Below are 22,020 nucleotides of genomic sequence, written 5' to 3'. Positions count from 1 at the left end.
TGGAGAAGAGCAGTTACTCCCAGTTTCTGTGGCTCTACCCTACCCAAAGGGTGAGCATTTGTTGACTGGTGATTTGCTAACTGATCATTTGTTTGAATTATAGTTTGTATTTGACAGTGTAATTGTTAGGTAAATTAAAAATCTTGCTAATTTCATTGTTCAGGATTGAAGAATTGCAGATGGTCCAAGTTATATTTCAGAACTGATTCTGGTGATTGTTAAACTCTTTTTATCTGCTCTTAATTTTCGCTTGTTTTTGTTGCTTTTGTAATTTTAATCATATTTTTGCAGTCCTTTTTAACTTGCAAACAACCCTGAGCTCTGTGATTACAGTGGAATGGCAGTATATACATGTTCTTGGCAAATAAACAAACAACTGTCTGGGTAGTTTATGGAGGTTTTATTTGTTTTATAATTATTTTGTAATTATTTGGATTATTTTTGCTTTATACAGCTGCTTTTTTTTCTTTTCCCCTCCCATTCTCATGTACAATTAACACTCTAAACTTTAGAGTGTTAATTATTTATTATAATGGGAGGGAAAATGTACAGTTTCTCAAAGGAGCCACAAATAATTTGGCTGTAGGAGGTGCTGATAATGATAAGTAGGAGGATATTCCATCTTTGTCTCTTGAAAAATTGAAAGTTATTTTCCTTCCTGAGCTTAAACTTCTGGAACAAAATACCGAGCAGAAATTAGAAGTTTTTGATTAAAAAAATAAATCAGAACATCATGCAACCTAAACTGAATCTAAAACAGAGGCAACAAAACACAGCATTGCCCAATATGAAAACAATCAGAGTAACTTAGTGAAAAAGAGGCACATTTACATAAAAAATTCAAAGTCAAGAGTAAATCATTATTAAAATGCCTGACCAAGATGAAGAGTTGGAGAATAAGCACTGCAAAAATTATATATAATGTTTCTGAGGTGAAGCAGCTGCTCCCTAATTTTTAAACCTGGTTTGTTTTTCTCTTAAGATGGACATATGCAATTTCTTTGTCTTAAACCTCAGAGTTAGGGATCAGATAAATGCCTCTGGGATATCTCAGTTATACTTCACCAACATCCATTGCTGCATCCAACAATGTCACTCAGCTGAAAGTAAAGCTTCCATCACCAGAATTGAATCTGGGTTGCAGGAGGGAGAGGAAATCACCAAAAATTGCTTCCCTCCCCATTGTACTTATGGAAATCTTACTCTCAGGTGAGCTACACTATTGAATACAACCCTATGATAATGGTCTGAAGCTGTAGTAAAATGCATTTCATCCAATAAACAATTGTAGGGTTTTTTTATTGTTGCTCACAAGCTTTAGATTTGCACTCTGTCTATACCCTGGCACTACCTTCCTGAAAGCACATTCCAGGGTGTGTTTCAGTGAGGTCATATCAGAGCCAGAATACAAGTGGAGAATCCCTGCAAATGCCTTGCTGTCTTTCCTGAGCCTACACAACAAGGTACATCAGGGCTATGTACAGAAAAGGGACACATGGAACACTCACTCAAAATTTGATTTTCCATCTTTGCTCATGGCTTGTAAAAAAGAAGTCTTTCTTCCTTGTTTTTGTGAGTTAAAAGCATGAATTATTCTTTTTAAAGAAAAATCCAACTTGTGTAATTTAATTTTTTTTCATTCAACAATACCATACCTACTTACCACACAACTGTATTGTACAAGGGAGAAGGAGAAAAACCTTCTATGTTGTTATTTTCAGCTTAGAGAAAGACTCCCAAGAGTCAGAACGTCTGGTTCATAATCACATGGGGAAGTTATCCTGAGGGAGAAGCCTGGGGTAAAGGGAGACTGTACAGTCTCCATAAAGAAGTTAATTGTACATTGTCATTGGCAGGTGATACTTCTTAGTTACACCTCCCATGCTGACAGCAGTGAAAATACTGGCATTTTCTGTTGTCAGGTGAGGGAACTACAACAGGAAAGGAAGGGAAACATTCTACTCATTGAGACCTAGCAACTTGAAATTTCAACTTGGCTGAAATTGCCTACACCAGACAAGACAGTCATATACAACCTGTTTCATCGCACGCTGTTTATCTGAAGAACTGTTTGGCAGAATTCAGACTTGATGATTAATGGCCTGCCTACTCAAATTTTGCCTGACTTGTCACCAGCAACACATAAAAAAAAAGAATCTTGAGATTACTTTTCTGCTTCAGCAGATAAATATCAATTATAGGTGGGGGGGATTTGGATTATCAATTTTCTACTGTTTGTGTGCACATCATAGAGGAAAGAATCCCCTCAAGCACTGAAGATACCTGGTGGGTCTTCTTACGCTCCCTAATCTTAGCCTTCTTTATCGGGGTTTTCCTAAATGCATTAGTTTGTTTTAGTCTTATTTTTTTAAGAGAGAGCGAGAGCGTGCTGGTGTACCATAGTGGCAAACAGACTGAAATTGGGAAATTAGCAAATTAGGAAATCCCCAGTTTGACTCTTGCCTCTGCCATGATCTTACTCAGTAGATGGCCTGAAACAAGCTACTCCCTCTTCAGTTACACCTCAGCTATATGAGGGGGTGTGGGGGGGTTATGTCAAAATTAACTATTTTTTAAAAAAAATTAGTCACAATAATTGTAGCAGAGCTAACCCAATGTCTCCAAGTCCAGAGTGCTGGAAAGAACAAAATGATGCATATGGGCATAGTTATCTCTGTCCAGGACACCCCTGTTCCTCAAGCCAAGTACTTACGTGAGGGCAATGGTGAAATGGAAGCGCTGACGCAGCCCCTTGAAGGTGAGGAAGGAGTGGGCTGGGAAGCTGCGGGTACTCATCTGGCAGTAGGGCTTCTCATAGTCTCCTGACAGGCAATCACACTTGAACCCGCCCACCAGAAGGTTGACACAGGTGCCGCCATTCTTGCAGACCCCTGGGGTGCAACGACCCAGGCGGGAGTTCATTTCACAGTTCTCCCCTGCAGCAGAAGCAGAGAGGAGCCATCAGTACTTCTGACATTGCATCAAGTCAAAAAGATACAGGCCCAGCATTCTCAAGAGGTAAACAGTTCAAAACATCTCCACGCCAAACAAGCGAGAGTCAATTCGCACAGCCAAGCAAGAAGGCTGAAAACATGGGCTCAGTGATGTAATGGCTCCACCATATTGTCAAGCACAACTCTAGCCACATCTCTTGTGCCACTTCAAGAATGTTGAAGGTGGGTTGAGCAGTAACATGTTAAACCTGAGTTTATTGCTGAAAAGGGCAAATGGTAAAGAAATAGCATAATTGTTTGGCACTTGCAAAACGCTTCATGGATCCACTCCACAGGCACAATGCACCCTCCAAGCATAGATGAGCAAGTTGTAGCCCCAACCTCATGCAACCCCTGATGCCTCCTAAAGCTGCCCCATTCTTCCATTCCTTCAGAGTTCCTATCTTCCTGTGCATTTCCTCCTTAGTTTTCCTGGCTTTTTATTCTCTGTAGCTTCAAAACAACAAGAAGGACACTATTTTATTTAATAAAAATAAATTGGGTTTTTTAAAAAAAGAAAAACTTGATTGTGGCTAGGGGAAAAGTCGTTTTCTGTAGCTGCCTGAGAACTTGGTAGATTTCTGCTTTGTGTGTGTTTGTGTGCACGCATATTTAACACGCTAAACTACGAAAGACATTATTTTCCTCTTGCTTTCCAGAACAGTAGTTGTATTGGTCTTATGTACTAAAATATAAATAAAAAATAAAACCCTCTGTATACTTATTTGAGAGTAACCCCACCAAACCTAGCGGGGCTTGCTTCTTAGAAAACCTGCAGAGCATTGGGAATTCTGATCTGAGGTAGCCTTGGTGACAATTGAAGCAGGATGGTCTTTATTTTGGATTAGTTAATCAAGAACACTTCTGCCTCTGGCTGTACCCTTTGTCTCACCCCTTATGTACCCAATCAATCACTGCAATTTTCAGGAGAGGGTCTCCTGCAGATGCCATCTTATTGGGAGGTCCATTCCATATGATGAAAGAATCGGGCCTTTAGGGATGTGGCATCTACCCTTTGAAACTCCTTTCTGTTACATATCAGACAGGCATAATCTCTATTGTCTTTCTGGTGTCTATTGAAGACCATCCAACAAGCCTTTTCAGTGGCAAGCTTTATCCCAGTCTATATCTGTACTGGATTTGAAACAGTTTTCAGATATGAAATTGTTTTCAGTAGTCCTTTTATCTGAAATTGTTTTTAATGGTTGTCATTGTTGATGTTTTTACTGTGAATTTGCGTCAACATATTTCATGGGAAGTGATTCATAAATGGGATAAACAAATTAATCAATTCTGGCTTCACCCACTGCTGGCATGCAGCCCTTGACAGAAAACTCACACTAACCCTAAAGGCTAAAATAGGCTCTCCCTTAAGGCTGAAGAGGCTGTTGGGCCGGCTTGCTCCTACTGCTTCTGTTTTTAAACCCTTTCCTCTATCAACATACTGGGTCATGTGGAGGCTGCACCATCAACATCTTCTCAGCCTGAAGTGCTTCAAACCCACTTTGCACTGGCACTTGATAACAAAGGTAAAGAATGACACTCTGGAATACAGAAATGAAGGACTCTTCCCTCCCTAGAAGTCAGCAGAGCTCACAGATGGCACTGCTCAGCCTCATTGCACAAGCAGGCCAGCTTTCATGCCTGCTGACTCTGAACCAAAATGTTCAGGTAGCTGAGAACACTGAAATTTGCAGAGCTTGGAAAAGTTACTTTTTTGAACTACAACTCCCATCAGCCCAATCCAGTGGCCATGCTGGCTGGGGCTGATGGGAGTTGTAGTTCAAAAAAGTAACTTTTCCAAGCTCTGGAAATTTGTAAAGCTAAGAGCGCTGCCACACCTGCAGCAGCTTTTGCACATATAAAGATCAAACGGTAGATATCATTACCCAACTTTATAAGTAGTAAGTGTCATCTGGCACTTTTTGGTGTACAACTCCGAGATCCTCAACTGATCTACACCCACAGCCTGTTACTTGAAAGCCCAAGGGAGATGAGGCAGTTTAAAGAGAAGTCTCCGTTCAGAGTGCTCTATCAGATTCAACCTCTCACAACTCAGTTACAAGAATCTCAGGAGGTGGAACAGCTTATAAATATCTCCACTTAAGATATTGCCATTTTTTTTAAAAGCTGTTGTGGGTCTTGATTGTGTGTTAGATGTTTTTCACTGTTCACGCCAGGAGTGGGGAACCTCAGGCCTAGGGGCTAAATGCGGCCCCTATGGGGGTGTGTGGCCCCAGAGGTTGCCTGTGCCACTGCTGCTGTCCACAATGGTGCCACCATCATTCATTCATTCATTCATCCATTCATTATTTGATTTATATCCTGCCCTTCCTCCCAGTAGGAGCCATGGGCAGCAAAGTAGCATGGCACAGTAGCAGCGACACAGGCAATCTCTTGGGCCACCACACCCATAATGCCTCACTCTGAGGAAGGACTATGTGTAAGCGGCAGGTCAGGGAGGATGGAGGAAGAGATGGTGACAACAGGAAGGAGGAGGAAGTGGTGGCAGGAGGCAGCAGTGGGGCAGCCCACCTTGATGCCGCTGCCTCCTGATGTCATTGGACTGCATGTCCCCTCCTCCCTGACCACTGCCGATGCTGGTGGGGCTGAGGGGAGCTACATCTGGAGAACGCCATGTTGGGTACTCATAACAGAGTCCATTAGAACAGTTAAGCCAGCAGCAGCTGGATAAGCCATGACTCCACAGGGTGAAGAGGCCCATCGTAAAATGAAAGTATATAGACAAGCACAGAGGAGAGAGACAGAAAAGGGGAATGCAAAATTGAGGACTACAGTATAGGACCCTCGAGAAGGGGGTACAGTGGGGTGATACTCATGGCCTGCTTACAGACGGGCCCTTGCTAAGTAATCCATATAAATCTCCTGAAGTGCAAAGTACTTTAAAATCCTTATCTTTATTCATCCTCACCACAGCCCTTTGGGATGGATCATTAATATTCCCATTTTGCATACTCAGAACTAAGAGACTAAGAGGATAAATTCCTGAAAGCCAATCTGTGCATTTCATGACTCAGGAGGGGTTTGAAGCCAGCAAGTCTCTGAAGTGCAAGACCAACAAACATTCCACCAATTTACAAGCTGAGGAGCAGCAGCAGAGGCAGCAGACAGAGCAACACAAAGAACGCAGTAGAAGTTCAGCCAGAGCATCTCCGGAAAGAGTTTTACTGTGCAATCCTATACAATCCTTATCTGGTATGGGAATAACCATCACTGAAAGTGGTGGAACTTGTTTCTGAATAAGAATGCTTAGGATTGCCCTCTAAGGCCACAATCTTGACCTAATTTACTATCAAGCAAATCCCATTGGACCCACTTCTCAGACAAGATGCTTAGGATTATGCTGCACATCTGAATTCTTAGGGCCAAACCAGATATCAGGCAATCCATTATCCCTCCCACCTACCGCCTCTCTAATTGCTGTTTGCTCCAGAAGGAAATATATATATAGATACCTGTACATTTCCCCTGAAAGGAAAAAGGCAGCTTTGAGGAGGGGGATTATTTTTATAGGCAAAAAAGAAGTTAAAACCTGCCCTTTCCCAGCACTGCCTGAGGTCCACTGGATTTTCCCCATCCTCTGTGGTTACTATTAGACTTTCCAGTAATCATAGGAGATCCGGTCATTGGCCTCCTGATGTCATGTCTACTTGGGTCCTAAAGCGGACCTTGCAAAGGGCTGAAGTGAGGGAGGGAAGAATTTCCCTGGCACAGATGCTGCAAGCACAGAAGCAGGAGTCAACATTTTCAATAAGACAAGGTGGAAGAGAAACAAAACCAGCAGCAGGGGTTCTCTGGAAAGTAATTGTGGAATAAAACATATCACTGATTCAGAATAGGCAATATTTTGATAGCTTCAATACAAAAAGCTTCTGATTATCAACTGAATTCTCTAATACAAGGAATTTGATATTTAACTATGCCATTGGACACAGAAAGGGAGAGAAGCAGGCATAGTAGATTGATGGGTTTATCCTTAAAAGGGGCAACTGCCAAGAACCAGATCAAACCTTTCAACTGCTGGCAATAAAAATTAATCTGAGATGTAATAGCTTTGGTGTTGCAATACAGATCCTCATGGGTTGATGAGAGTTGACAACTAGACTCACAGCTTGGTGGGTTTTTTTAATTACTTTATCAAATATTTTTTGTTCAGCAATTATGAAAGGAGGCCCCAAAAAGGCTCAAGTCCATGGTCCTACCCTCCAAATACATCTGTAGTTCAAATCAGCAAAACAAGAGGTGTCAGCCTCAGCATGAAATCATCACAAAATGTTGATTTATATATAGTTTGTAGCCCTCTTCAGGGATTTGTCTTCTAGCTTAAATCAGCACACAAGGGGAAAGAATGGAGACATGTGTGCTAGCTCTATCCCTCACTGTTCCCCCATTGCCCTTCACAAGTTGTGGGGCAATTCACAGGAAGACAACCAGGGCTGTGGAGTCAGTACGCCAAACCTTCGACTCAGACTCTGACTCCTCTATTTTTCTACTGTCCGACTCCGACTCCACCCAAAATTGCTTCCAACTCCACAGCCCTGGAAAGGGCTGTAAATGTCTTTTTAAATTGGAAGCTCTCATAGGAGCATTTTTATCGCTGCCTGAATATGCGCTGATCTTGTCATCACAGCATTTGTCTTCATCTGGGTCCTGTGTCATACACTGACGCACAAAATGTTTTCCATCTTGAGTTATGGTGAAATGCTCAACTACAGCTGACTTCATGGGAAGCTTCTTTGACATTTTGAATTCATACTTTAAAAAATTTGTCAATCTAAATTTATTTTGAAGCTGGAGTCGGAGTTGGTACATTTCTACCGACTCCGACTCCACCCAAAATTGCTTCCGACACTGACTCCACGACTCCGACTCCATAGCCCTGAAGACAACACAAGAAGACCAGATGGCTCTCCACTGCAGACAGTTGCCCCCTAAACTCATGGAGAGCAATAGGGGCAGAGCAAGCACTAACATCTCCCTCTCCCATCCTCTGTGTGTTGGTTGCACACAGAAGATGAACACCTAAATAGCATTGATATATAGATTACAAGTTGGATTTGCAATAGAATGTTGCAGCATGGAGTGCTCCTATTCAGGAGCCACACCTTCTTCAAGATACTCTATTCCACTCCATTAAATTTTTCATTCCCACCCCCCAAAACAGATACTCAGCATTCAGTGGCCAGTGATCATGCTCTGTCTGCACTAGGCTCTTCTTTTTGAAGAAGGTTGTCCCTTTAGGTTATTTTTCCTTTAAAATTATTATTATTATTATTTTACTTCTGCAAACCGTGGGGCCCCCTTGAGCATGCTAATACTAGTCTCTTGTTTTTCAGTAGCCCTATTTTGTCTATATAGCTTTCATAACTTATCACCTGAGTTTGCTATTAGAGATATTATGTGATATATGATATGACAAGACAACATTGAGGCTTCGGTGTCACATCTGTGACCCTTCTGGACAGAGATCATCTGGAATGAGTGATTCTATGCTGCCGGCTAGACTGTAGTAATGCGTTGTATATGAGGCTGCCTTTGTCCAAAAACGTCAGTAAATACACCGATTAAGCTGCTAACTGTGACAAACTGTTAGGATCCTATCTTGCCATTATTAAAATGGTTGCAAAATTGCTGGTGCTTGCTTTCAAAGCCTCATATGGCTTGGAATCAGGGTACCTGAAGGATTGTTTGCCTTCACATCAGCTTACCCATGGGTTAAAATCATCTTTGCAGGCCCATCTGAGATGGATGCACAGGCAGCTTTTCCATGAAGGCACATTCATGTGGCCCCAACTTTGCGACCTTTTCAGCGCTGAATGAAAACCATTTTGTTTTCCCAGGACCCTTAACAATTTTAATCCCGGGCAGAACTAGTGTTATACTGCTTTGGCATGTTGTTTTAATCTGCTTTTAGTTTTGGTTTTTAAAAAATTAATTGTATTTTGGTTTTTATGTATTTGTAATGCCTCACTGAAGAAGGAGAAGAAGAAGAAGAAATTTACTTGAAGGGCAGGGTAGAAATCCTTTAATAAAATAAAGATATTCTTGGGCAAAATATTCCAGGCATTGCTGCCATGGGAGTCCCACTCCACCCAAAGAAGACTGTGGGTTTATCTATACGGTGGTTTACTATGTGATTGGTGCTACTCACATCTCCTTTAAATTTGCATGGGTCACATGACATTACCAGCAAACAGAAGCTATCACACAGTTCCCCCTCCCCCATAAATCCATACTAGGGTTGCCAGGTCAGAAGCATCCCAAAACCTGAGATTTTAGGGGCAGGCCCAAGTGATGTCATGGGGTGGGCCCAAGTGATGTCATTAAGCATGATACATTAAGCATCAATCACAGTTGCTTGGAGCGTACAATTAAAAAAAATATCTGACTGGAAATTAAGCTAGACATCTTAGCTAAAAGATGGAGCATGGGTAGGGAACATTTAATCTAGCCTACTTGCTTTCGGCAAGAAGGCTTTAAGTGCCTTCAGACCAGGCCAGTCACCAGAAGGTCACTGTAGGAAGAAAGGAGCCTAGTGTTGTGGAGATGTTAGATGGGAGCATTCGGGAGTAAAGATGGATGCCCCTGAAGGCTGCAATTCTAAATACACGTACTAAGGGACTAAGCCCCCATAGAACTCAACAGGACTTACTTCTGAGTAGATATAGTTTGGATTGTGCTGTTGGTAAAGCTTGACTAGGGATCCCCTGCAAAGACATCCATATCCAAGCAGGGTTGGCAACCCCCTGCCTGGAATGCCCTGCCCTTATCTTTTAATGTGGCTGCTCCAAACTTCTTTACAGATTTGACCCTTCACTTCAGAAAGAGGTCTGAGAAATGAGTAAGAGTAAGGAGATTCTCTACCCTTTCTGTCTGCATAGATGCCCTCATCTGGGCCAGGCAGGACGCAGTGGCATCTCATAGAGCACACCCTCCCCTTTCATGGGGTGTATGATTTGTCCTGGCCCAGAGCAGATTTTGGGGTGGGCACCCCCAATTACTTATTTTTCCTGTATGTCTTTTTCTGCTTTGATTTTGTATAGATGCCCTCTTCTGTGCCCTGCGCCCAGCAGAAGCTCTGGGCCAGGCGGGATGCACTGGCATCTCGTAGAGGATACCCTCCCCTTTCCTGGGGTATATGATTTGTCCTGTCCCAGAGCAGAGTTTGGGGTGGGCACCCCCAGTTACTTATTTTTTTATGATTTTATGACATCATTATGTATTTATGATAATATCAGAAGCCTGATTATTTTGATTGCATAAATGTATTGTTATTCTTGACGGGGAGAGTCCCCCGATCACAGTGATATATCATACAGGGTACCCCAACATATATTTTGGGGTTCAGAGACATGTTAAGTTTGGTTTGAAGTTGCTGTAGTTGTCAACTCTTCTTCTTTTTTAGTGTTTTGAACTTTCAAGCAAATAAGGAACTGGGAACTAGGAACCAACTTCAGTGTCGTATCAGTTAAATAGATTAAACAGTCGCGGGGGGCGGCTGACATTTTGGTGTATATCTCAGGAACCAGACCACCTAGAAACTTAATTTTTTAAAAAAATTGAAGCAGAGAGTCCGGAGATTAAGAAGTGCTAGCTGGAGAGCCGGAGGGGCCCCAAAAAAACCAGAGACTCCAGCCGAAAACCGGAGACCTGGTAACTCTAATCCATACTGGCCCAATCCACTGATAATACAAAAATGGGAGAAAAAAAGTCTCCACTCCATTTCTTTAGTGCTTGCAGACACTTTGCTCCGATGCTTTTAGGTGCGTGTGTCAACCGTTCCCCTCTCCACGCCCACTATCTCCTCCTACCTTCTTTCATTTTGCTTCCTGTGGGCTGACAAGGAGCTTCCAGTTGCTCTCCTCCAATCTGCTGGTCTTTTTTATGTTGCTGCAAATAGTGCCATTATTTTCTTTTCCCCTAACTTGTGCAGAAAAGCATAACACTGCTCAAACAAAGATTTGTATTTCAGTCCTACCAACCATAGGCATGGAAAAACAAATATCTGCACTTCCGGGTTTTTTTTTAAGGAATCTACTGTGGCTTGTAGAACAGACTGAGCATGCTCAGTCACCTAGCAACCAGAGGGAGTGGAAATGTATAATTAAGAGGGTGGGCCACAAGCAAACAGCAAGACTAATCCTTCCCAGATGAATGCCTACTTATGTGAATGGGAAAAAGCAATTGGCAGCTAACACTGAGCGGGAACTGCAGACGGTGCAAATGGTAAAATAATAATAATAATAAAATTTTATTTGTTAGTCGCCCATCTGTCTGACTTAACAGACACTCTGGGCGACTTACACAATATAAAACACAATTTAAAACATATTCATACAACAGTAAACCACCTGTTAGTAATAGCCTAACCCACCCCAGAAATCCCATAGGCCTGCCTGAATAACAAGGTCTTTAAGGCTCGACGAAAAGCCATCAGGGAGATGGTATTTGCCATGAAAAAATGCTCCCATGCAGATGAGCCCTAGATTAGACCAGGCCTCTTACCTATATGCTGCTAACCTTCCATTATAATTCTGTATTTTTCTCTATTTTTGCTTTAGTAGTTCTGCTATCAAAAGAGAAAGAATAGTCCTACTAAATGTACTAAGAAACATTTTCTTTCATTAAATTCTTCACAATCAATTTTAGCCTCAAATTATTGTGAGATTCACTAAAAGGCTTGTTATGTTAACAAATGTTAACATAGTCGTCTTTTACTCTGCTCTGTAGGTTTCAGTCCGTTAATGGATGATAATTTATTTGCTATTTTATTTTATTTATTGGCTATTTTAATCTGTCTGCCAAATTCTGCACCAACTGCAGTTTCCAAATCATCTTCAAAGACAGCCACATTGTAGTAGTCCAACCTAAAGACCACCAGATTGTAGACAACAGAAGTTAGACTGTCCCTGTCCAGATAGGAGCACAACTGGGCTACCAGTCGAAGCTGACAGAAGACCACTTGAGCCTCAAGCGTCAGTAATGAATCCAGAAGTACCCTCAAGCTATGTACTTCTCAGCAGCCTTGACAAACTACATTTCCCAAGATTCTTTGGCAGATGTCATGTGCTTTGAATACATGGTGTAATCGCAGCCAAAAGGTTTGCAAATGTAGCAGATCTAATTAACAAGAACAGAAATGCCCCCTTTGATAATAATGGAAACTGCTTGACAGTGGGATCACATCTTCAAAAAAATGATGCTTGCTTCCAAATCATGTGTTGGGGGGGAGGAGGAGGAGAAGGAGAAAAAGAAGCCCTTTCCCTGTGTTGCTAGCAAATACAGAGGGCTGATATTTTAGGCAGTTTCATGTGTGCATTTCCATCCCCATACCCTTATTTTAATGTTATTTAAATTCATCTCCAGGTTCCCAGGGCTTTGGGGCGGGTTGGAGATACTGCAGGAGACAGTGGGTTTAAAAAGCAAGTTCTGGCAACAGAAAAAGGGGGCAGGGAGAGCTGAATTTAGAAGGGAAAATACTTGGATTGCTAAACCAGCCTAGCTCATAGTTTGCAAACCACCAAACTTGGGAAGTTTTTCTCAGGACTATGTCGAAGAGGAGGAGGAAGAAGATTCTGCACCCAGATAGCATACATTCATACTTTTGAATTCATTTATTGCCATTGCCACACAAGCCATAAAATTAACCCTCATTCAGATTAGAGTTGCAGCCTCTATAAATTAAGCCACTTTCCTTATCTTTGTTTAATTTGCATAATGCATTCTGCTTTTATAAGTGAAAGTGGAGGAACAAGCAGCTAGGCAGAGCACCAAAGCCTCACACCCTGAAGCAGGAAATCTTTATTTGACCCCCTGCCCCAGCTTCTGAGACTTCATCAGGCATTGCCTACACATTTTCAACCCTATCTCTATAGCCATATGGCCTAAAATCCTCCCTTCCCCACTCTGCCATCCACCCACCCACCCACCCATTCATAAACACTTAACAAAATAAGGGTGAGACAATCCGAATGCTGATAGCATCACAAAATAGTCTTCAGCTCCATGGTTTCCTAAATGTATACCTTAAATTCTAATTTCTTGTAATTTACACCCATTGTTCTTTGTCACATCCATAGTAAGTCTAGAGGCAATTATTCTTTCTCTTCAATTCTTGGATCCTTTTAAAATATTTAAAAAACCCCAACATATTTTTCTCCTTGCTAATCATTTGTTTCTCCAAAGAGTACACCCTTCAGCTTTTCTTTAAATATGATGTGCCTGTTAGACTTTCTGTAATCTTCAAAGCTTCCTTTTAAATCCCTTCCAGTTTGTCAACATCTTTCTCTCCCTGTCTGTCTTTTTAACTGTTATGCTCAGACCAGAGCAGAATCCTCCAACAACCGAGGGAAGAATGAAGAGAAGCAGTGCTCTTCGGAAAGGAGGATGCGCACTGACTCCCATCAATAAGGACATGTTTACACAGGTCTTAACTGGTTTAGTCTGATCCTATGTATCTATATTTGTTCTCAAGCCACACTGCACTTGGAATTTTTTCCCAAATTAGTGTGCCCAGGAAATTTGTATTAGATCTCAAATTCAGGTGAGGTTTCCAAGAGAATGATGCTGTGCAGGAGAGATCCATGCTGATATCACACCTTTCGTCATTAAGCGTCCATAAACCCCCTCAGTCAAATGTGACCTAAGGCGGTGCATCTTTCAGACCCTCCTTTACCAACACACACACCCATTCTGGGACCACCTATACTTTTTTTTTTTACATTTTACGTCCATTTTCCCCCTCTCTTTGTGACCAGATGCAAAGAAGTACAGAGCTCCTATATCCTTAACAGTTGTGCAGAAGAGGGAATTTTGAGTGTTGCAGCTTCTCTGATTGCTATATTACAAGCTGTAGAAAACAAACAACCACTCTCTTTCCTAAATACCTGTTAAAGTTAAATGAGCTCTCTCCTCTTTTGTATCTGGTCTCTCCTTCTCTGCTTTTTCTTTTAAAAAGAAACCATACATAAAGAAAAAATGGTGGCAACGCCACTGGTGCAACCCACCCTAGATCAGTTGCTGTTATGAAGACCAATGTCCCTAAGAGAAAACTTGAGTAAACTGGTGTGACCTGTGTGGACTACAATGTGCTGGTTCAGACAATCATATCTTGGCTTATTAAGTCAAGATATGCACAAGCCTTTTGCCTCTGCATGAAGCCTCTTCACGCCACCCTTTGTGTGAGTCACAATTAAAACAGGAAACCTCTAACTATAGTCTTCCATTTTGTTCAAAATGGGAAACTATGGTTACCAGCTTTGGAACTAGCCGTGATATTAAAGCAATTTCAAACTGTGATTTAATCTTCTGGCTTATTATGAAGCTGGTAACCATAGTTTCCCGGCTTGAACGAAATAGGAAACTGTGGTTAATTAAAGATGTCTAAGCATAATTGTTGCTCCTGGCAAAGGGTGCAGCAAAAAGGCTGTGTGCATAAGCAAATGTCTTGTGCCTATCTCATCTTAATAAGATGAGATAAGATCATCTGAACATTATCAAAGGTAAGCGAAGCGCTATCTCTACAGTTAGAGATGATGAAGAGCTTAAGTAAAGAATTATTTAGGAGTGGTCTCAGGAATCCAGCTTCATTATGTACATGCTACATAACAGAACTGTGAAAATGCATTGCATTGTTGCAGTGATGATTGCTAAGTTCTATTCATTTGTTGAAGAATCTGTACACCTCGAGTGGGTTGGGCTAACAGATAAAATGTTTTACCTAAACTTTGGTTGTCCTACAAAGGTATCTTCCGTGTCAGAAACTGACCAAACAGCTGGGTAAAGAATGGCTGCAGCATGTCCAGAGACACAAAGCATGTGCGTAATTAATACCTTTGGCTGAGATCTAGAAAATGCATAGTACTGTTGAAATCAGTGGAATGTACTCATGCTTAGATGTGCTCAGGCCTCCAGACAAAAGTTATGAAATCTTTTTGAAGCACAGTCTGAACAGGAAGCACCTGAACTGGAAGCAAGCCTTAAGGGGAGTTTCAAGGAGCTGTTTTCAAAGTTTTTGTTTATGCGAGGCAACAGACTTGTTGCTGGTCTACACAACCCCAGGCTGGCTTGTGGGGATAATTTAACAGAAACCTGGAGTTAATACTGTTGTATCCCAAAGGGACATTGTTAAGTTGTATGGGCACTTTTGCAAGGAAAGGAGGGGTCAAATTCTCCCCTAGGAAAAAAAAAGCGTTGGTACAAAAATCTACACCAAATGGAATAATATCCTCAGGTCACATTAAAGGAAAGAGATGAGCAACTGGAGGCCTTTTGGACAAATTCAGTCCCACAAGGCATACTAGTTGCCCACCTTGCTGCTAACCCAGATGCAAAAGAAATGTGTGGAAGGGCCTGGATAGTTGGATAACAACTTGCCATTCTAGCAGTCTTGTTTGAAGGTATGGCTAGACCTGCCCAGCACCCTACCATCCCTCCTCAAGGCTGTCTTTGCAAGTACTTGCTGAGCAGGGTATATACTGTAATAAGGGTAATAAAAATAAATTTTTCATCCGAAGAAGCATAGATGATTTGCTGCAACAGGAGCCAAGCTTGGAAAGTTGCCCCCAGTGGTACCTGACTAAAGTTAGGAGTGCTACAAACCCCTCCACTGCCAGGCATTAAATACTTGTACACGGGTATTCAGGGGTTATAGTGACTACCCGAGAAAGCAACTTCTGACATGACATTGTCAGTGGTGGCTGGTGCCTTCCAAAGTGGTGCTGAAAGGTCACTTTTCAGCTCTGCCCATTCAAGCCGCTCACACTTCTTCCAGCCCATTTACCTGCAACACTCATTTCAGAGCCCCCCTTTTTTCCTTTTTTTTTTTTTTTTGGCAGCATTAGTTAATAGATTTCTATTACAATTTACATATTTCTAAGATGAAACTCTGTGTCATTTTCTTCATGTCGTATGCAGGAAACCAAAGCATGGAGGAGAGACTGAACTTAGGCTTAGAGGGTACAACTCCCTGCTATAGTATGCATCATCCAAAGCAAAAAGGAGATGCATGTTTTAATAATGTAAGCTACAAGACTTGAGCTAAATACATGCTTTGACAACAACGTTAGTCTGTAATGAGGCCCAAGATAAGGTGACCATGGGTCCTACTTCACAGCCTTCAAAGAGATTTTCTTGTCCAATCCGGTTTAAAGATGTTAAAAACCGTAAGAAGAAAGAGCAGAGCAGGGGCTTTGAAGTTGCCCATTTAGAGTCAGCACCTGGACAGCAGACTGAGGCACAAAGGTCACCTGGGTCTAGTCTTCTTCACTGCAGTATTTCTATCAAACTATAGTAATTATTTCTAAATTTGCATCTATACATAGACATGACTGCATGCCACTTACATGCAAATCTGTACCCTCTTTTGTCTTTTAGGGTGGGATGATGCATTTCCTCCTTTTTGCCAGTGCATACCCACCCCAGCCAAAAGACTATAGGCATGATTGCAATTCATGTGTCTTTTAAAAAAACCACAGCAGTCATAGTGGGGTCTTATCAGGAACATGACTGCAGTGTACAGGGAAGGTGTTAACATTTTCTCATGAAGACCCTGTGCCTTGGTCCCATTGAAAATCATACAGCAAAGCTGCTCTTCATCTCAAGAGGAATGCTGGATTGGCAACAATAAGTCATTTTGCAAATACAATGGATTACTTCAGGGGGTACTCACAAGCTTTTGCTAAGATGCTTTGGCAGAAAGGCAGCATATAAATGAAATAAATAAGATTACAAGTGGCTATGGCACAATAAGAACATTTTCATAGAATCATAGAGTTGGAAGGGGCCTATAAGGCTATCAAGTCCACCCCCCTGCTCAACACAGGAATCCAAATTGAAGCATACCTGACAGGTGGCTGTCCAACTGCCTCTTGAATGCCTCCAGGGTTGGAGAGCCCACCACCTCCCTAGGAAATTGGTTCCATTGTCATACCGCTCTAACAGGAAGGTTTTCCTGATGTTCAGCCGAAATCTGACTTCCTATAACTTGAGGCCATTATTCTGTGTCCTGCACTATAATAATAATAATAATAATAATAATAATAAAATTTTATTTCTAAGGGACAATCGAGAAAAGATCCTGTCCCTCCTCTGTGTGGCAACCTTTCAAGTACTTGAAAAGTGCTATCAAATCTTCCCTCAGTCTTCTGTTCTCAGGGCTAAACGTGCCCACTACTTTCAGTGTCTCCTCATAGAGCTTTGTTTCCAGTTCCTTGATCATCCTCATTGCCCTCCTCTGAACCTGTTCCAGTTTGTCTCTGTCCTTCTTCAAGTGTGGTGTCCAGAGCTGGACACAGTATAGTAGGGCCCCGCTTTACAGCGATTCGCTAATACAGCGGTCTCAATTAGACGCAATTAGACTAAAGCCCCACTCATACGGCGCTTGTTCCACTTTTACGGCGGTTTTCGGGCATCGCGTGCCATTCTATTCAATGGGTTCCGCTTTACAGCGGTTTTTGCTTTACAGCAGGGGTCCGGAACGTAACCCGCCGTATGAGTGGGGCCCTACTGTACTCAAGATGAGGCCTAACCAGTGCTGAATAGAGGGAAACCAATACTTCATGTGATTTGGAAACTATACTTCTGTTAATGCAGCCTAATATAGCATTTGCCTTTTTTGCAGCCACATCACACTGTTGACTCATATCCAGCTTGTGATCAACAACAATCTCAAGATCCTTCTTGCATGTAGTATTGCTGAGCCAAGTATCCCCCATCTTATAATTGTGCATTTGGTTTCTTTTTCCTAGGTTCTGAACTTTGCACTTATCCCTGTTAAATTTCATTCTGTTGTTTTCAGCCCGATGCTCCAGCCTATCAAGATCCCTTTGAATTTTGTTTCTGTCTTCCAAGGTATTAGCTATCCCTCCCAATTTTGTATCATCTGCAAACTTGAAAAGCATTCCCTGCACCTCCACATCCAAGTCATTAATAAAAATGTTGAAGAGCACTGGGCCCAGAAACGAGCCCTATGATCCCCACTCGTTACCTCCCCCCAGTTTGATGAAGAACCATCAATAAGCACTCTTCTACGATTCTGTAACTCTGTGTTATATCACTGTCACAGAAGGTGTTCAGACAGTCCAAGGTTCAAACTGTATATTTTAACTTCACTGTAACCCCCCCCCAAAATAACCCCCAAAGCCTCCTGAGTGAAGGCATGACTACACTTCCTTCCCTTTCATAGAGTTCATTCTTCTGCTGCATCCCATTCTCTAATCAAAGACTTTCCTTTCTCTGCTCTGCCCCTCCTCCTTACTCCAGCCCCTTCCTCACACCCTTACACATATCTCCTCTGCCTCCTCCCCCCCTCCCAACAATCTCCAACCCTGTGTGGATTTTCTGAATAGAAGATTTATTCCCAGCCTCTTTCTGGTTCCCTCACCCTAGTGACCAGCTTTGGTTGCCAAGGAAACCAGTGTTCTCCCACAGTGCCCCTCCCCAATCTTAAGCAGACAAAGCCCCTGTTTCCCGCTCCCCCTATGCTGTCTGCCTCCCCTTCCCCTCCACCTGCACAGGGAGAGTCAGCATAGATGCAAGGAACACAACAGCAGAAATAAAGAGCAACAGTAAGAAACTGGGGGGAGGCAGGCCAGCCAATGAGAATCTTCCCTTGCCTTTCTGCCCAGCCAATATATCCAGGTCCCTCTTACACAGTGGGCATGAAAACATCTCAAATGGACACAGGAATTTGCCTTTCCCAGAGACCATGCAGTACCAAGAATTTATTTTTCAAGGGCATTTATTATTCTTTCTATGAAGAGTCCATAAGAGGGCTCTTAATGGAATGTTCCTGCCTGAAGACACAGAGCACCATCTACTGAGACTGCCACGTGGAGCGTTCCTCAGGAACGTTCTAAGGAAAAGGGTTGGGGAGCTTTGGTTTGTGAAACAGGAAGCATGGATCATGTCCTATTGCTGACCATCACTCTGTCAGTATGGACAATAATACTGATAGATTTCTTCAACTTGCATGCTTTATCGATGTGGCTAGTACTGCACCTATTATTGCATAAGGATTCTAATTATTAAATACAGCAACCTTCCCCAACCTGGTGCTGTCCAATGTTGCCAACTACCCTGCTGGCTGGGGCTGATGGGAATTGTAGTCCAAAACAACTGGGCAGCACCAAGTTGGGGGAGGCCGAAATACAATGATGATAGCATTGGGGCTTATTAGAACACTAGGGACCTAAAGGTGAGTTCTGGTTAATGTTAGCTATGATGATATTCAGTGGAATATATCATTCCGTGGAATGCTAACTGGAACTCACTGATAGCCCCCAAGTAACACCAACTACTATCATTTTGGTGTTACTAATAATTCCCTGTTAACATATCAGCTACTTTTCCTCTCCAAGGGGAAAGTTACAGGTACCTGTAACTCTTTCTTTATGAGGAGAAAAGCAAATGGGGTGGGATTTTAAGCAGGAACATGGACAGAAGGGATAGGATTGAGCAGCTCACCACCACTACCAGTTCCTTGTTTAAACATGCAACTTCCACAGGCTGGTTTTGGTTTTTAAAATAAAGCCTGTGGAAAATTCATAACAGTGTGTAGTACCTAGTTTTAGGCAGGCAACTGTGGCTGTGTAGATGTCAAGAGAGCAAGACACAAAAAGTGATCCACAGGGAATCTTTTATTGGATCAACTCTTAACTGTTAAAAAAGAAAGCAAACATATGACCTAAACGAAGGATTTTCACCAGGTGCAGGTATACAAAACATTATTTAAAGAAGATTTTCAACTGCATGGCTGGGGTAAATAGACTTGGCTGCACTCAGAACAAAAGAGTTTAAACTTCTCAATCCTATGCCAGATGAATAAGCATTGTCGTCTTGAACGTATGCAAGTACTGAGGCAATAAAACATATCATCTATACTTATTTTAATTCTGTATTGTTGCATATTTAGGGAGAAATACCACTTCCTCTAACGCTCATTTGCGTGAGATATAGAAGTTCTTGGGTTTGTTATTCCAAGGCAACTTTCCATATCTGCACAGACAAAAATTCTAGGATGTTTCTGCCACACATTTTTTGCTGTCTAAAGTCATTTAGAGATTAGTATGCTTCTCTGTGAAACCATAAATGTACATGCTATGTTGTATTTGGGCACAGAAAATGAACTGTGTACTGTTCATTTAAGAGCAAGCTCAGCCTGCAGATTTTCCCATTGTTCTCTTCACTATGATGAAAAGAAACCCTGCTGCAGGCCTGTGTTTTAGTCCTGGAAGGAATTTGTTTGTTTATTTATTATTAAATTTCTGCTCCACTCTTCCTTCCAGAATTGTAGGCAACCCTATTAATAAACCTGTCAGTTACCTTATCAACACATCTGTGGAACCTAAATCAGTAGATAAGGTTCAACAGATCACACACGTGCACTAGGGCCAGAGGAAAATGAAAAGATTAGCAATAGCAGTCAAGTTTTGTTGCAAGACAACTGGACAGCACTACTGATCTTTCCTGCACAATGCGAGGGCATTTCAGATGGTGATTTCAGTGCATGCAAGGTGATGATTGGCCATAACAGGATGGCCTGCACTCTATGTAAACTGACAGTGCACATGGAACATGTCCCAGGATCCTCAGCAAGGCAAATAATTCCATGGTAGATGTTCAGGGATTCTTTGGGAGAGGAGCTGGTGTGGAAAGGGGTCCCTGAAGTAGAAAAGGCTGAAAAACACTGCATGTGAGACAACAAACTTGCTATTACATGATCAGTAAACTGAAGATAAGGAAGAGGTGGGTCAGGAGACCCTACTCATAACAACAGAGGTTGTTGATTTCCTACAGTTCACTTCAGCCTCTGATTCAGTTCCTGTTAATGGGAACCAATAAATTGTCACATAAGGTTAACTTACTGTGTGCCTTAAAGCTGTGTCTACCTATACTAGCAGTTCCTACAGCACACATTACACTTCTAAAATAGAGAGATTACAATGCAAGGTTCATTGGGGTAGCCTGGAGCAGCTACCAATGTGATTCTTGATGAAATCCTGTCATGGACAACACAACCACAATTTTGTGTCATGCAGATCAACTGCCCACTGATGCAAAACTAAACCTAATTTTTATTTCCAGTACAGCATAATTTATAATTACCTGGGATCCAGTAATACACTAGCTTATTGCAAGGGCATTAAAATTGGTGTGAGAAAAAAAGTGGGGTGCTTTTTTCAAAAACTTTCAGTAGACACAAGCACCCTCCTCTCCTTTGGAGATTTTTCAGGAGGCCCTACAAAAGGAAATACAAATATTCACCTGTTCAGAGTGACAGCACTGCTGACCCTCACTTGGAATTGGCTTCATAGCATTGCTGCATAACCAAATTTGATTAGCTATCTACTGTTGCATTGTCATCACATTCATTAAATGATCCATGAATGACTGGGCAATATTCTGCCCCTCCAAGCCTATTGCAACCTAGTATGAAACAGGAGATGATTTGGCACTTGGAATAACGTTTTTCTTGTAGCACTTCCTGCAGCCCAGTCAGAATAAGAATTCATCCTCCCCTCCGCTCTCCTCCCACCCCAACCAGTCCATTTGCCTTGCTGTCAGGATGGGGTTTAATTTATTTAATTGAAGGATTCCAATTCCAGGAGGTGGTTTAAATAAATAAAGCAAGTTAACAAAAATTAACAGTAAACAAAACATGTGTTCCCTACACAGGAGTAAGTCATTTTCAGAGTGACAGCCTCACTTCCACCGATGGCAGGACATGCTAAGCAGTAGAGATGGGGGAGGATCAAACCTGGTACCGGATCCCGACTGAATTCGCTAGTTTGCTATCCCTTCAGAGCAGCATCGATCTCTTGTGGCGGGCCGAGGCTGCAATCGGCACAAATTTTGCTGCCGCGACTGCAATCTGCAAGAATTTTTTCCCCCAAATCCTCCCCCTATTTTATGTATTTTTTTCGTAATTATTTTTCACAATGTTTTTCCCTTCCACCAAAAAAACACGTGGAACACTGTGATCATTCACATAAGCGACCTAAAAATT

At 42.0% G+C, this 22,020-nt stretch overlaps 1 protein-coding gene across 1 annotated transcript in view; it reads right to left on the bottom strand.

Moving 5' to 3' along the window:
- The window catches only part of CELSR2 (cadherin EGF LAG seven-pass G-type receptor 2), a 129,926-nt gene that overhangs the window by 65,653 nt on the left and 42,253 nt on the right, over window positions 1-22,020 (bottom strand). Inside the window, exon 3 of the mRNA XM_061632519.1 lies at window positions 2,714-2,936. Within this exon, the coding sequence (XP_061488503.1) occupies window positions 2,714-2,936 (223 nt within the window). The remainder of the gene's footprint in view (window positions 1-2,713; window positions 2,937-22,020) is intronic.

Source organism: Rhineura floridana, chromosome 6 (genome assembly GCF_030035675.1).
Source record: "Rhineura floridana isolate rRhiFlo1 chromosome 6, rRhiFlo1.hap2, whole genome shotgun sequence".
NCBI lineage: Eukaryota > Metazoa > Chordata > Lepidosauria > Squamata > Rhineuridae > Rhineura > Rhineura floridana.
This window is presented reverse-complemented; position numbering and strand designations above follow the sequence as displayed.